Genomic DNA, 17670 nt, shown 5'->3' with positions numbered 1-17670 from the left:
ACTACTGGTAATCATACGGCGTAAAATATTGACGACATTGTACAGAATTGGTCCCAAGAGAGTTAGCTAGCAGATAGATTGTAGGAAGGAATGTAACGATAAAATCTACTGGAAAGTTGTCCGTCTCTCTGTTTAATACCCAGCCCTACCTCTCTATCTCTTTCTTTCCATCTATGTTGGTTTATCTATGTATATCTCTATTTTTTGATATATCTTTTTCTTCGCTTATACTTATCTATCTATCTATCTTGCTAGCTAGCTAGCTTCAAGTATCTACCGGTATTTCTTTCTATCTATCATCAACCTATCCATCTATCTATCTATCTATCTATCTATCTATCTATCTATCTATCTATTCATCTATTTATCTATCTATAGAGATCTATCTATCTACTGTAAAATGAAGAATGTTCGCGTGTGTTTTGATTTTTTAAATTTCGCGAGAGCCAAAATTCGCAAATTTAAAATGCACACGAAAGTTCTTGTCTATACTCTCTGCGTTAAATGCCAGTGACAATTCGAGAAAATTTCATGCCTTGACAATATCTTGCTTTAAATTATCTATCTATCTATCTATCTATCTATCTATCTATCTACCTGTCTGCCTGTCTATCTATCTGTCTATCTGTCTATCTGTTTATCTATCTACAAGTATACATTTTCCTCTATGTTTTTTTGGGTTTTTTTTCTCCCTGCCTTTCGGTAACCCTTTCATGTACTTCAAACACACCATGGAACAGTGGTCACACTGGCACATACACGTTTTCCTATATCTATGATGATCGATATGAACAGACATACAAAGTACAGTCAACTCTATTCACTGCTTCTAACGGAGAACATATGATGTATCTCCATGAACCATGGAACACAGAAACCTATACGCACTACATGAGTATCATGAGTAGGGTACACATATCTGCAGATGACAACTTCGACAATAACTAATCAGCATGCCTGCATCCAGAATAACTGGACATCTTTGGGGTGATAATCTTGCAGACAAGACAAGAAATGAAAATGTTCACTCTCGGTGGACAACTCGGGCTACTGCTGATGACAAATCAACAAACAAATGAACACTCAACTTTCAACAGCTGACAAATTTACCACGGAAGGACTTTCACAAGGCACTTTAGATGTCTCCACAGCGGGACAAGCAACCTACACAGAAAACTAACTTCGACATTAGTTATGACTGGTTACGTGAATGGAGCATTCTATACCTGTATGAAGTAAGATATGTAGGAAAATGATTAATTAGTATTAACAACAACAAAAAAAAGAAAGAAAAGAAATCAGTGACGAAATGTCAGAATTCCCTACATCTCTGCGACCCTGGCATCGTTCCGTAGTTGGTGGTAGAAGTTGACGCTAGAAAAAAAAAAAAAAAAAATCATCCATCAAAGATTCGTCACACTTGGACTGTCTTACTGAATGTCTCCCTTTAAACAGCTTCAATATACACAGCAGCCATCTCAAACAGGGATACGACAAGACATAACAAAGCAGCTCTCTCATTATACATCTGCCTTAAAAGACATATTAGGGTAGCAAAAAAAATGTACAGCAGAATTCATGATGAGAGACTAGCTGTTTGACCCATAATTTGATGATCTTCAGTGTATCAGCAGATGCACCAGGGCAACATCCACACTCTAGTGCACATTATGTTCCCAATAAAAGTCATGAACAAGTCATACTCAAGGTAGTGTTAACACTTTAACATTGTACATTAATCACAGATTAGAGCAATCATCCCATAATACAGTTATACTGTATTCTAATTCAGTAATTCCATCAAACAATAAAATTTGTACAGATATGTTGATGAGCTGAAAGTGTACAATGTATCTTACTCTAACATGACACCAAAGTGTGATGAGACAAAACTGCCATTTTACAACAGATCACAATACTGAAATTCCACTCAGAAAGGTCTTGCAGTCTTGACAAAATTATATCTTAATACTGAAAACCTAATTCTAATATTTTAGTGATAAAAAAAGTGCATAACAAAACAGAATATCATTTTAATAATCATAACAGAAATTGCAGAAATGAAAAGGAGGATGTTAGAAGAGACAGGTAGTAATCCTCGTCTTACCAAGACCGAGTTCCATATCTTGCTCGTGCTCTTTAGCTCCGCAGAAATCCTTGTCGATGATGTAAGCGATGAGTACAAGGATTGGGAAACAGATGAACGTTACCACTGCCTCCCAGAGTTCCACAATATTGGGTGATTGCACCTGAACAAGACCACATTAAAAAAGAATTGATTTTATCAATAAATGAATAATATCCAAAAGAAATATGCATTGGAACATTACAATGTTGATGAATGCAGTACACTTATCACCAATCGCAGATGGATTCTTCCCAGAAAGGAAAAAGGCATGACAGGTGGGATCGAAGTTGATAAACGTGATGCAGTATAATATCTATCATCATCAAATCTTTATATAAAACAATATGATTACAGAGAAGTTCTGTTATGGTACTTCTAACCTTTTCTTTAATGCAAAGTGGAAGGTTTGAATTTGAATCGGACAGAGAAAAGTACTGAAAAGAAACCCTCACCTGAAGTACGATATAGAGCCAAATATAAGCGAACATTGAGAAGCTTGTGGTGACGGCAAACACTTTTATCCTCTTGATGCGTCTCGTCTCTCCGGCGGGCAGCCCCGAGATGCAGATGGCCGTGATCATGAAGAGGTTGAAGGCCGCCGACCCGACGATCGTGCTGGGCCCGAGGTCGCCGGACTCGAAGCCGTTGCCGACGATCTCGATGATGGAGAGGAGGATCTCGGGGGCGCTGGAGCCCAGGGCCATGAGGGTCAGGTTGGCCACTGTGTCGTTCCAGACGCGGATCTCCACCTCCTCCACCTCGCCGCTGGCATTGACCCGCTTCAGCTTCCGGGTCGAGCTGGTGATGACCTCGATGGAGCACATGAAGATGTCGGCGATGATGGACACGCCCATGAAGCTCCAGAGGAGCCCGAGGAGGTAGATGAAGGTGCGGAACCCGAGGTTCCATCCCGACTCGTCCGTCAGCGGGAGGATGATCCCCGTACAGTGGGCCTTGGGATCGGTTGAGTTGTCCATCGCGGCCGAGAGGGGGGTGGACAGTCAATCTGTTTTACTCCACTGGTGATCTCACAGAATTTTTTAGGACCGACAAAAGCAGACACCGCCTCAGGCTTTCGTTCTCATGACCTGCATAAAGACGTGGACAAATAAATTATACGTCTGAATCAAACAACTAGAAATAAACTCGAAAGTGATATTTTTACAGTGATCAATTGGCTTCCTCAGGCGAATGAAGCTGGATCCCCTCTTCTTTGACTGGATGAATGAGAAGGACTTTATTAGTTTGATATGGACAAATAACGACACACAAACTTCAGCAATTCGCTCTTATCACACAGCTGACTGGAATGCTTCGAACTGCCTTATCACGCAATCACTAACTTCTGCCCCAAGTATGGCTCTTCAGTCATATTTTGATGTAGATAACTGTTGTGGGGCATTGATCTAAAGTATAGAATTTGAACATTTTCTGCACAAAGAAGATTTACCGACCTGTGTATTTTCCTTATCTATTTCTATTCATTGTATTTGATTCAGTCTTTCAATGGACCTTCCCTGTGGCAAGGAAATTACTGTTTTCTGGCTTAATCTGAGTGACCTCATGAATTAGAGTTTAAAAAAAAAATCCACCAACTGCACTCTTTTGGGAAAACAACAAGGGAACAGAATTCCTGTGATTACTGAATGTGATTAGACAGTAAGAGCACATTATTTTCTTTATAATGTGCAGTATCATTGCTTTCTGTTGCTGTGATTACACAATAATCTGTTTCTGACTACAGACAAGTAATTTACCATTAATTAATTATTCACATTAATTATTAATTATTAACATTAATCATTCAGCAGCTTTCTTCAAAAATGATGGTCAGTCTTTGAGAAAGAACAAACACTTGGTCATTTTGAGTTATTGGTAACATCCTTTCCTGTTGTTTTTCCAGGAAATATGACCGCCACTGCTTGATCTTCTATGAAGATTATGTACATGTTTATCACAGAAAGATACTTGGGGACACACCCTAGGCAGAATATTTAGCGTAGATAGGAGAGAGATAATATGTCAGCACTCCAACGTCACTATTTGATAATTGATTTGCATTTCCTGAACAGCAACTGTGCAAGATGTGTGATATGAGATGATTATAAATGCTATTATAGCCAGACGGCATCTTTTTTAAATACAAAATGGCAAATTTTCAATGTTCAAAACGATATTCCACCTTCCAAAGATTGTTCTTTAATAGATATCTTACACATGCTGACAAAACACACAAGAAATATCTCTACTGTATAACTTTACACTAACTGTATGAATGTTGTATATTGTACACTTGAAGTAAGAATGAGGTGACAATTTTTTTTCTTTTCTGAAGTGCATTTTTGCCTTCTTTCCATTCCTCCGTATCACCATAAGAAATTCATGTCCTCACAACATTCTGCTATCTATTTAAAAATCCAAAGACTTGCTTTCAACACCCCTCCTGCATATTAATATGACTCATTAATTTGCCTTCTTCAAAATGGAATCATATCATTCCGTAAATTGATAACTGCAGCAGTGGGTCAGCTTATTACTACTCGAAAACCTGTTGGGGATGCCCGACTACACTCAGGCAGGAGTCTATGGGAAATGCCTGTTGTAGCAAACTTAGCCCGTCTAACTCTTCTTGCATCAATTACACGCAGATAATAAAGAATAAAACAGCGTAAAGTCATGTGCAAATATACGTTTCATCATAGACAACCACTATTCCGTCTGTCAGGCGCAGACTGGCTGTCAAATAATCCACATGATAAGAACAAATATTTGCACCAGGGTTGGCTATCCAGACAATGTGTGTGAATATGGAGTCCTCAGTAATAGTTGGATGAGCTTCAATTACAGGTCACACAATGCATTGTGCAGTCACACTGAACGAGTGAGCGTTCACACAGATATGAGTACCGTAGCTGTAGGTGACATACTCCCCCCCCCCCCCCCCCTCAAGCTTCAGACAAGTTTAAGTGTGTGTGTTTAATTATAGAATCTGTATCATAGCATTCTAATACACAAATCATTAACCTGAATAGACAGCATACATTGCTCTAATAATGGTGTCAAACCGACCTGTAATTCTAAACCTGGTGTTCAAGACCTACCGTCTGTACAGATTTTAGGACTGAGTTCAGTAATGTTTGCTTATTATTAGTGCCTCCTAGAAATAAACAACAATGCACAAAAGATCTGTCAATGGGCTTGGGTTTGATCATATAAATATTACAACATACATGTAGTTATCTATCATTTCACCATATTTGGCTCTAAATCAAAACACACATACATTCAACCACTGGGAGCATTCATACTTGCAGGAAAATAATGGAAGGGGTAGTCATAATATATATTGTACTTTCACTAGAATTGCTCTGCAATGACCTGTTATATCATACATGTAGATTTCCTACCCCTTAGATTCTTTTTTTTTCAAGTGCAAATAAATATGGAGTATTTTCTATTGCTTTTGCTGTTTTTGATATTTTCAAACTCTGGCAGTCTTTGCCTGGTTAAATTGCAAATGGCCACATTCACTTGCTGCTCATTGGTAGAAAAAAAAAAAACACATTAGATTTCTTTTGGTCAAATTTTTCTCCTCACTTTTGTACATGTTAAGCACGAATGTCCGTTTACTCCCTGCACGACTATTGGAGTGTATTCTACCAGAAGCATCACATCCAAGTGAGCACACAAATCAAATGTTTGAAATGTGAAAACAAGCATTTTTTTTTTTTTTTTGGAGAACAGGGAATGCTTCACACGCAGCATTCCAACGCTGTGTTGGTACATTGCCTGCACCCAGTAAGTGGGGCTAGAAATGCCATACTGAAATGCCCAACAAAAAGTGTGATCTCAAATGCGTTTAGGCCAGAAATGTGTTTCTGTAGAGATGATAAAAGTAAAGTCGTTTTAAAACACGCTTACATCTCGGACATCTTACACCTACAAATTACACATCTACATAGTACATCTCTGCTCCTGTGGTAAAACTGCAGAATGGGGCTGCGCAGTAACAAGGCCTTCCTCTCACCTCGTGATAGAGCTGATAAACACAACAACTCAAGAAATGTGATCCGGAAGGCCTCAGCAAACACCATTTTGACAGTGGGTATTAAAGTGAGTTTTAAACATGGGAAAGATGATAAATGCAGCCTGCATGTTCTTTGCCAATCAACACTGCAACATGACAGAAAATAAAGCTGACTGGATCACTACCATTCAATGTCAATATTTCAAGGAAATTCACATTCATGATGCAGCGGCACTAAACATGCTCCTATCAACCAGGTACACATGGCTGTCTGGGACAAGAGCCTTTGAATTGCCCTTGATCAGAGATGCAGGCTGTCATCCCGTCATTGGCATCATGTCACAACAGGCTGGATGGGTTGCCTAGCAACAGGTGTGGAGCATGAGGGGAGACGAGGCTAAACCCCGAACTGGATGCTACTTTCCAGCATCATGTGGTGCTAAGGCAACGCCGACGTCGGTCCACCCTACTCTAAGCTCCCTCGCTCGCTAGCTCTAATGGACCCAATTCTGTTGATTGCCGCATTTAAATGACAAATGGGCTCGCACCACATCAATCGTATCTCTGTCATGATTAGATGGATGTGCTCTTTAACACAGTCTGCATGGATTTGCGTAAACCAAATTGCCGTCAGAAAGTGTGTCGATATATATTTTTTCCATGGGTATGTCTCGGTATCTGTAGAACAAAATGTGCTGTGGCATGGATTTCGACAGAATACCAAATTATCACTGGGAAATGAGTTAGCAGTTTACATTAAAACCTGACCCTTCAACGAATTATTGCATATTTTCCATTCTCAATTATTACATTTTCCTTATAATTCCAGCATTCTCAAAAGTGTCAGCAGTAGCAAAGTGCTGGGTCTGCTCTCCCACTGTTCACCTCAACTTTAATCTCAACTAAATTTTACTGTCACAACTGCAACATTCCAAATCAAGCCCCACACAAACTCCAGCTGTGATGAAGAAGTAATAATTTCCCCTACAAACACAGCTACCTCGGAAGACAAAAAGGGACAGGTTTAAATCCCAGACAATACAGTGCACTAAAGGCATGTTGATTTTCTTTTAAGTCGTTTTTGAAGCCAATGTTTACAGTTCCAGAAAAAACACCAAAACAGAGATCAGGGACTGGTTCAGATCCCAGACCAAGCGACGCACTCTGAAATATGTACGTGTATTGCTTTCTGAGCCAAAAAGTTCAGAGAAAATATCACAAAGGACTGTTGCTTTGCTCTTTTTACAAGATCACTATTAAACAACCTACTGCCACAGTACAATCACTATCATGCTGTAGTTTGACAGATGCACACACCTATTCAACATTTTCACCACTTTTTTTTTAACATTTTCGATCCTTGCAAGCGAGGAAGAAGCATGAAAGGCTTGGAAGTAGGCCTACTCGTGAATAAACTGTATATATGCCATGCATTTTTAATAGCGAGTCAAATTTTTCGAGAATCTGAACTTTCTGACAATTTCGAGAGTGGTTAAATTCATGATTGTGAAGTACAGTACTAAATGGAGAATTGTATGCATATATGTAAAATGTCACATTCATGTCGGGATCAGAGTTAAAGGACAAGTCCACCTTCATATACATAAGGATTGAGAGAATGCAGCAATATTAGTAGAACACATCAGTGAAAGTTTGAGGAAAATTGGACAATCCATTCAAAAGTTACGAATATTTTAAGTATCTGCGCAGTCACTGCTGGAAGAGAAGACTACTACAGTGTACGATGTCACATGCGTACAACTATATAAGGAAAATAAAAAGAGAATTTCACAAAACTTTACTTTTTGAAAAAAGTGCACATTTCTTCGACCTGCTACTCACGTATGTTAAGGGTGATATTATTCCCCCTGCCTTCTGAAAGAGAGAAGTCGAGTGTTCTTTTGTTATGCGAGAAAAATGGAAATATGTTGAATTTTCTTTATTCTTTCTTTATATCGTTGTACTCATGTGACATCACAAGCTATAGTAGTATTTTCATCCAGCCGTGACTGAGCAGAAACTTAAAAAATTCATAACTTTTTAACGGATTGTCCGATTTTGCTCAAACTCTCACTGCAATGTGTTCTACTAATATTGCTGCATTCACTCAACCCACATGTCTATGAAGGTGAACTTGTCCTTTAACATGAGTGCTTGTTTTTAAGCTCGCGAGTAGCATCTGTTTGTGGAATTTGTGAAAATACAAATCTCACAAAATATTCAGCGTAAACAGTATTTCAGGCCACACTGTCTGTTCATGACATGGATGGCCTCATTAAAATCAAATGACGAGCCTAAATACACGAAAAACACACATACAGCTGTAGGGGAGGGGGTGGGGTGAAAATGATGGAACCTGTGTAGAAATCCTCATTTGTAAAAGCAGCGAGCGAGCTGGCTGGCTGAGTTTGTTACCAGAGGCCACTTAATAATTCATCTCTCTGATTAACCTGATGACATCCTTGCCTTCGGCGGATGCTTAGCACGAGCGAGTGCGCTCTTAATGCAACCCCCGTAAGGATGCATACACTGCAAATGCAAGATTAACCCTAGTATTGACCGTGTATCAATAACGTTTTCATTACCTCAGGCATACCATCCACACTGCATGTTAATGATACTTCATCTTTAATACAGTAGCATTCCTTGAATAGAGAGTTGATGGTATGAAGATTAGTATTCATTAGCCTTCATAGCATGCATAATGTTAGAGATTTTTTTCTCCCCAATTTTAAGATATGGTTGGATCGTAAGTTGAAATGTTACTTTTATTGCTTTGACAATAAAACACTGATGCTCCTATTGTTAACTTGCTTACAGTCATATGACAATGTACATTTACCTACAATGCAAAGATGACAAGATGGAACAGTTTCAGAGAAAATTATTTTTGAAAGGGACAAAAATAGATAATAAGTTTCATTATCAAACAAAAATGTTATGTATTTGACCCAATATCCTTTCTATTCTGTATTAAACAGCCAGCATCTAGCAATTACAGTTGAGCTCCTTTATCTTCATTTTAGTTGAGATGGTTTCTGCTCCAAGCGTGAGAGGGCACAAGGTGGGGGCTGCCACATTTCTGAATGGCCTACATGTTTGTCTTTGCAGTCAAGCAAAAATAGCAGGGGAGCAAGCCCGATTATGAATTGATGATGGTACCACGGCACGATATAATTACATCATTCACACAATGCACCAATTAACCCTCATAATCACTGCACCCCGTAATTGTTTGGCACAGAGGAGAAGATTGGGCATTACCTGCAGGAAATCGAATGAGGAGACACACAAATTTGATTAGCTTTGAACGACGTGATGGATGATAATAGATCTATGACACCACACGCCATGGTTAGTGGAGGAAAGCATCACTTTGGATTCTTTCTGACCTACATTTGTAAAAGCCAGCACACAAGAAACAAAGCAACAACAACAACAACAACAACAACAACAACCTTAAAAAAAAAAGAGAAAAAAAAAAGATAGTGTAAAACTGTAAAAGTTGATTTTGCGTGAGTAATTTTTCACCACTGGCCACTTTTTTTTTTTTTCTCCCTTGGCTGGCCACTATAGACAGGTTTGATTGTGATATGTTTTTTCAGAAATGTTGGAAATACACGTACATATGTAGACTCATTTGTAATTGGGATTGAAATAATTCTGCAGTAGTCAGGTTTGGTGATCAATCTTATGAGACTCTACTCTACTGTGTACTATCCCTGTAAACAAACAAAAATCAACACTCAAATCACTGGCTAATAATTAACTTGCCATAGCAGCTATCATTAGTTACAAATTGTTGTGATGATACGGGACTTGCAACTATCAGTAAACACTGTCACTAAAAAGTGCTCTTCCATAGCTGTGCAGTATGAAGTGAGTCATCAAGCAATGTACTCTTAAGACAAAAAAGAACAGACAAATTAATGGTGAACAATTGTATCGCTCCCATGCATATCATTTAGAAATTTTCAATACACACCAGTGGAGGAACAGCTACCAGTATATGAAATTCAAGGCTTTCACAAATCCAAAATAATTGATAAATGGTCGTGTTTAATTACTGGAAATGCCTCGCTGATCAAAGCTACAGACAAGCCAATCTTGTTAAACAGCATTCCTGTATTCTGAGGGCTAAAGGGGCATAGAGTATGGTTGAAAACAACATTTTACCTTTCGCGCAATAAACATGAATAGTTTGTTGTTATACAATTTTGGAAAAACAGTGTTTTCAATGAAATCTGCAGTATTTTTAAATTAATTATATAGTTTATTATAGTCTTTCCTTTCCTTGAGCACAAACAGAGGGACAATTACACTATGAGTTTTACCCTATGTAAAAAGCATTATCAAATACTGTTATTATCATTATTTTTTAGGGAAAATGGTACAAAATAATGGGAAAAAAACCACTAAATGTAACTGTTGGTATGCCTTCAGCTATTCATCAAAACAAGGCTGTAGACTCCCCCCCCCCCCCACCCCACCTACTCTCCTGTCCTTCTTGAATGCTATCAAGGAAGTACACTGTAAGTGAACTGAAGACAGGCAGGGTGACTGTCATGTACAGATCAACCGTCTCTGACACGCCCACCTCTACCTCTTCTTCCCTGCACCTACATTTAAATTCAGTATGCCCATAAAAGATAAGGCCATGCAAGGAGGTATGAGAGACCTCCTTGGTCCATGGTAGGCATCTTATACTATACACACCGTGCTATTAACCCCATGGATCAGCTAGAGAATTCATGCATCGGTGCAGAAGGGCTCTCAACCATCCCATCCCTCACACACACACAAACACAAAAGGAAATAAATGGTCCACGGAAATTAGGGGCTTACAAGTCCTACTTTAAACCATTGAGGAGTATTTTAAGGAGCCTGGTCAGATGACCTCAATCTCAGCCTACAGTACCTACCTACTCAAGTACAATTACACTAGACTCCCATTATAATGAAGTCCACAGGACCGGCAGTTTTCTTTCGTAATATCGAAATTTCATTGTAACAGAACAAGCAATAAAAACATAGAAAGGATAATGTTGCGGCCTGAAATTCTTTTTTGTTATAACTGGATTTTCGTTATTTTAAGATAACTATGTTTTTTATAACGGGAGTGCACTGTATAGAGATACACCACAGGTCGCACATAACCCCCAAATTTTCATTCTTGGAGAGGGTTCTAAACATGTTATCAACTGTTTTATTATATCAAGTTACAAGCATCTTAGATGCTACACATACTTGTCATCTTACACAATCTTCTCATGACTCAAGAACACATTATGACTGGACTAGACTTGTGAGCATGTAGCAGTTGGTATTTATATTACAAGGTACAGTGTACTTGTAAGTCTGTTTGATGAACTACACTGTATGACCAATCACCTACACCAGGCAACGAACAAGGCAAAAGCTGAAAATGCCATCCTCAAAAACTAATCTTTTCACACAGACACCCTAACAAACAAACAAACAATTTTTTTTGCAGGCTGTTACCTCAGAATATAAATCCATGTTCAGCAGTGGAGTAAGAGATCTGTATAAAGTTCTTTCATGTTTATTGTTAACCTAATTTTCAACAGTTTCCAACTAACGCCTTTGAATTATGAAATTTTGCTACCAGCATTTGGTCACAAAAATCACAATATACATCAGCAGAAGCCACAAAGGCCCTCACACTACTGTAAATCCAGAAACATTCATGGCATGAAACTTTTGCACACTGGAGCCGACAACATTTTCGCGGCACAAAACTTTTGCAAATTGCCACTGGCATTCAATGCACTCTGGGGTTCGCGAATCCAGGCTCCTCATGAAATTCGTGAAAGTTTTATGCACGTGTTTCATGCATGCATGTTTTTACATGCTCAGCTTCGGCTCTCTGTACCTTTCTGCTCACAAAGTAAGTGCTTTTTGAAAAAAAAAAAAAAAAGGTACCAGGACAGGAACATCAGTCTCATATCTTGTTTATGAACTGTCTGCCAAACTGACAAGAACTGCAATGGGTGCAAACTGCCTGTTTCCAGCCATGATGAGTTTCCTTTCCTACTCAATCAAATAATCCCTCCTCATCCAGCCATCAACATCACTTGACTATTATTATAAACAATGCGGAAAACAAAAGCCTGTTGAACAGTCAGGTGCCTGACATCTGTGCTGCCTTAGTCTGATTTCCATACTTTGATTTACTAAAGTAACACTGTCAAAAATCCCATATGCAAGGTACAGTGGAAAGTTAGCAAAAAGAGGTCCTTTGGATAGGGAAACTTCATCATTGCATGTATTTTGATAAAGATATCACAGTTCTATAAAAAAAAAAAAAAAAAAAATCAGAATTGTTTCAAAAAAGCAAACAGGGAAATACTCTAGTATACATACTTGTGTGTTACATTTATCTCAATGGGCAATAATACCTGAATCAGGAAGATCTTTATATTCTGATATCCCTAACGACAGCAAGCACTATCGAAGTTTTTAGAAAGCCTCCTGCAGCACAAGGGAGACTTTAATAGCAGCTCTGATATTGGGAGCTAGACATGGATGAAATACAAGACAAGCAATTTAGAATAATTTACTGGGACCAGAGGAAAGAATTCATATTTATGCAGTATTTCATAATAAAAATCTTTGTCTAGTAAGCTCCTTGGGTATCATAAGGTTTGATATCAAAGGTTGTCTCAAAACAGGGTGGGGCATGCTGTACAGGGATCAACTCACAAGTGCTTGGACAAATGAAACCCAAATGATGTTTTAGAGTGTATCAAACACTATGGATTTAAAAGTGGGCCACTGCATAGAATCAAGTCAAAATGATCAATGTCAAACACTGAACACTGAACACTGAAAATCCCATAACATCTAATGGTATCTCCTACCGTTTGACAGAAAAGCAATATTGTGGTCTACCATTACAATACTGCCACATTCACTGAATCAACGTGTATTGTCAATTTCCCTTCAACAATATACTTCTCATTCTCTCTCTTTCTTTCTCTGTCTCTTTTTTTCCCATCTTTGTCCTGCAACTGGACATACAACCACTTTAAAACACCGAGAGATATTAAGAGACTTTAAAGGTACCGTTTACCATTGGGAGCAGAGATTAAAAGAAAAATTGTTTGAGTTATCACATTTGATGCATACACTTTGTATGTGTAGGTCAGTTGTATCACAAAACATCCAATTGCCATAAATCCTAAAATATATTAGGGAGATATCACTATTTTTCTCAATAAATCATGACTGCAGATGGTTTAATTCAGAAACAATTTTATTATAACTACTGTTCACATTTTGTGTATATAAACTGATTAACATTATTACAGTGGTTGTTTTTATGCCTAATTCACATTTTAGACTATTTTGAAGCACGAAAACTGGGTTTCTGTTTCATCTGCAAATGATAATTAATGCCTGTAACTTCACTCCCATGCTCTCTGTCAGTGTCACAGTCAAAAGTGAGAGAATGAAGAAATCACCAAAGAAGAGAGAGAGAGAGATGTTGATGACTTCATGAGATGGTATCTGTTCTCCCCATCATCCCAACACTCCCCGATGGTCTCACTCATCAGTAGCTGCTGGGTGGCAAACAGCCGTGCACCGCGCCGCATTTTGCTCGATCTTCAAGAGCGTCTCTGGCAATCTTCTCTCCTCCCGTGACTCACGCCCGTGAGCTCACATTTGCAAAATTCCTGGCCCACTTTAAAAATCTGATTGGAATCTGAAATGGCAGCAGAGTGTCAACCATAACTGTAGTGGAAACTTAAAGGTACTGTTTACCATTGAGAACAGTGATTTGAAAAATATTATTTAAGATATTTTATTTGATGCATCTTGTAAGTGTAGGTCAGTTGTATCACAAAACATCCTACCACATAAAATTTTTGCAATAAAGCCTGAAAAAATAAGGAAATATCAGTATTTCAGTCTGGTAAAATTTTCATTATAACTATTGTTCATATTTTGTGTATTTAACAATACTTAACATTGATTATACAAATTCAAATTTTTACAGTGGTTGTTTCAATCCCAAACTCACATTTTGGAACTGTTTTAAAGCACTAATGCTGCATTTTTGTTTCATCTGCAAATGGTAAATAATGCCTTTAAAGGGGCATCTGATCTTGGGGACAGGATTGGGTAAAAGTCTTTGTGATTTTTATTTTGTTTTGTTCTGTTTTTCTGGCAATTGATACATATAAGTCTTTCATTACCCATCAGTATACTTTATACTGCAATTTTTCTTTTTTTTTTTTTTTTTGGTCAGTATACTATAAATCATTATTAATCAAATACATTTCACTGGAAAATCAACAGAGATGATTCACATAGCAAGCAAATATGAATGATAAATTAATAAATCCAATAGTATGTTTATAAAGCAGGCTAATATGAATGATGAAAGAACAAATCCCAGTACATGCATTCGATTATCTTTTGAAATTATAATAATGGATGAAATGGTATGTCACTCAAAGCTTGAGGGGAAATTTTTACAATATGACTCTAAAAATGCAAGGAAATACTTCGCTCAATGATAATACTGAATGATTTTTCAGCTACAAAAATCTCCATGAATTATTGCATAGCGCAGTTTATAAATGAGAAACCTCCTATGAAATATGAAAGAACATGTAATTTTAAGAAGGATTCAACGTTTATTTGATGAAAATTGGTTTTCAAACGGCTGAGATACCCAAAAAAGTGATAATAATAAAAGGTGACAGGTCACACTTTTATTAGGATCTCTTTGTTTCACCTTGTTTTTGGATATCTCAGCCATTTCAAAACCGATTTTCATCAAATAAACTTTTGATACCCCTTAGAATTGCATGCTCTTTGACATCTTATAGAGTGGTTTCTGAATATCTCGCAAAACGTTAAAAGCTAAATCCTCACCTCGACCAGAACTGTACACACCCTTTAGATTTCAGTTCAATAAATTTTTCCTTCAACTGAATGCATGTATCAATAGCAATTTTTGATTTATGAGCTGCTTTTATAAAATACCGTTACTGCATAATAAATCCTGCCTCAGAACATGCCTATTACATACGCAAGGTCAGCAACACATGGATACGTGCTTGCTGATGCCAACAACACTGCTGCTGAAAATCATTATGATAATGAATGTGATATTGGAAACGCTATACCTGGAGGGCGACAGACGTCCTTATTAGAGTATTATCCACTAGCATACTTGTGCAATGAATTACACAAAGTAGGTATATCAGAGGCCGTGTCGTGGTCCACGCTGGTCATGGTAGAGCTATGCATTCGATTTAATTGGATTTTCATACCATGGGAGGTGAAGTGATACCTCCACCTGTATACACTGTATTATCATCAAATTTCTCACACAATGTATAATACTCTCAGAGAGTGTTTTCATGATAAAGCTTTACGATGAATTTGAATATCAATGCATCTCACATATCCAAATATGCAACAGTAATTTATCAGTGTCAGAATTATCTGCAGCCATAGCAATCTCATCTTATGAGCGTTACATGTAGACCTATGACATCACTGTGATTTTACTTTGAAACATAAGGCAAACATCCTCTTTTAAAGGGAACGTTTAGTTTTGGTTGAGACCTAACTTCACGTTTTTAACATTTTGGGGTGAGATAATGAGAAACCTCCTTTGAAATATGAAAGATCATGTAATTCCAAGAGGAATTCAATGTTTATTTGTTAAAAATTGGTTTGGAAATGGCTGAGATACCCTAACAGAGTAATCCTAATAAAAGGTGGGAACCACCTTTTATCATGATTGCTTTAATCTACTTTCTTCTCTTTCTTTCTTTTTTTTTTTTTTTGATTTCTCAGCCTTTCCAAAACCGATTTTCATCAAATAAACTTTCAATCTGTCTTAAGAATGGTATGCTCTGTACTTTCTAAGAAGTGGTTTCTTGGTATCACACAAAAAGCTAAAAGACGAATCCTTGCCTGCACCAATACCGTACCATCCCTTTAACATTTCACTGACAACAATTCATTAGGCACGCAAGTCTTATTATACAGCTGTAGCAGCCTTACTCCATCCATTTATATACTTTTTTATTCTATCAATACCTCCTATACGTCCTAAAATGTTGATTTGCAGATGGAATTCAGCATTATTAGACCATTTTAAAAACAGAATTCTGTATTACTTGTGCACATACATTGTATCAATTTTTTAGAGAAATCAATTTAAAAAATAGGCTCAAACTTCTACACTTCACCGTAGAAAGATAAAAAGTTTAAAAAAAAAAAAGATAATAAAATATGCCACAGCATGTATGTTCAATGAATCCATTCAGATCATGAACTTGATTGACATGTATGTGAGTGGGTGTGTCTTTTCATCGAACTCATCACGATGTTAACAGGAAACAGAATTATTCCATTCATCTCACTATCAAAGATGGGGGACATGCTTCGTGATAATATTAACTCCTACTTGTTGTCAAGAACACTCACGTCATGACAGTTCATAATCAAGGCCCGCTCATAACAATATCCAGTGAATGGAGAAATAAAAGAAAAGATCCAACAAAAAAAAAACTAACTAAGCATCAATACAGTGCCGACATACAGATATCAAATGAAGGTCATTAAGCTCAAAAATATGATCACAACAAACAACGGAAACTACGAAACTCTGCTCTGGTAGCAATTGCCATGGAATCACGGTAATCAAGACAGCCATGAGTGAGAATGGACACAGTTGACTCTGCGCAAAGCTAATGGCACAGTTCAATTCTCTTCTCTATTTCAGAGAAGACAAATAAAACTTGATCGCCATAGTTCATGAAGCCTTCTACCCAGAGTCATCAAGATATATGTACAATCTAGCTGACTGTACACACTTTTCTTTAATAGTAATGCAAGGATTGAACGGCAGGGAGTAGACACAGAATGTGATTAGCTACCACTTCCTTTCCTGAAAGATTAGCATATATGACCTTGGTGTATTACGTCTCAGAAACCAAATATTTGTCTTTAAATGTATATTTTATAAGTTTAAGATTTTTTTATATTTTTTTTTACTGAAGTACTTTATAGGGCATAGCAGGGAAAAAAAGTATATCATCTGAACACATTGTTGTTCACATAAGATGGTCTACTTATAGTGCAAAATTTTAAAAAGCCACATAATCGCTACATTTATACATGGTTCATCAATTGGTAACATATTCTACAAGATTAAATTTCCTGTTTCTCTCTGAAATTGGCAAATAATGTTAATTTCTTTCTCATTTTTTTTTTTTTTATGGGGAGGGGGCACATCTAATGACTTTAGGTCAATTCCATTGTGACTTATGGGACAAAGTGACAATTTTCGGCAATTTCGAACCAGTATTTTGAGAAAATAGTTGCATCAAATGCATTTTTCTCAGTTCATGGTTAGATCCATCATATCACAGTTTATGAAAACACCATACTTAGTTTGAAAAGTATCATTGCATTACGTACAGCAACGAAAAATTGCTGTCGTGACTTATGGGACATCTGAGGACCA

The 17670-nt window shown here is 37.4% G+C and overlaps 1 protein-coding gene across 1 annotated transcript in view; it reads right to left on the bottom strand.

The window, feature by feature from the left end:
- The window catches only part of LOC140231476 (sodium/calcium exchanger Calx-like), an 89947-nt gene that overhangs the window by 41629 nt on the left and 30648 nt on the right, over positions 1-17670 (bottom strand). Inside the window, exons 2-3 of the mRNA XM_072311607.1 lie at positions 2581-3216; positions 2108-2249 (exon numbers count right to left, since the gene is read on the bottom strand). Coding sequence (XP_072167708.1) covers positions 2108-2249; positions 2581-3105 — 667 coding nt within the window. The 5' untranslated portion in view covers positions 3106-3216. The remainder of the gene's footprint in view (positions 1-2107; positions 2250-2580; positions 3217-17670) is intronic.

Source organism: Diadema setosum, chromosome 8 (assembly GCF_964275005.1).
Source record: "Diadema setosum chromosome 8, eeDiaSeto1, whole genome shotgun sequence".
In the NCBI taxonomy this organism is placed as follows: domain Eukaryota; kingdom Metazoa; phylum Echinodermata; class Echinoidea; order Diadematoida; family Diadematidae; genus Diadema; species Diadema setosum.
The sequence above is the reverse complement of the archived record's forward strand: the minus strand, read 5'-3'. Positions and strand labels throughout refer to the sequence as shown.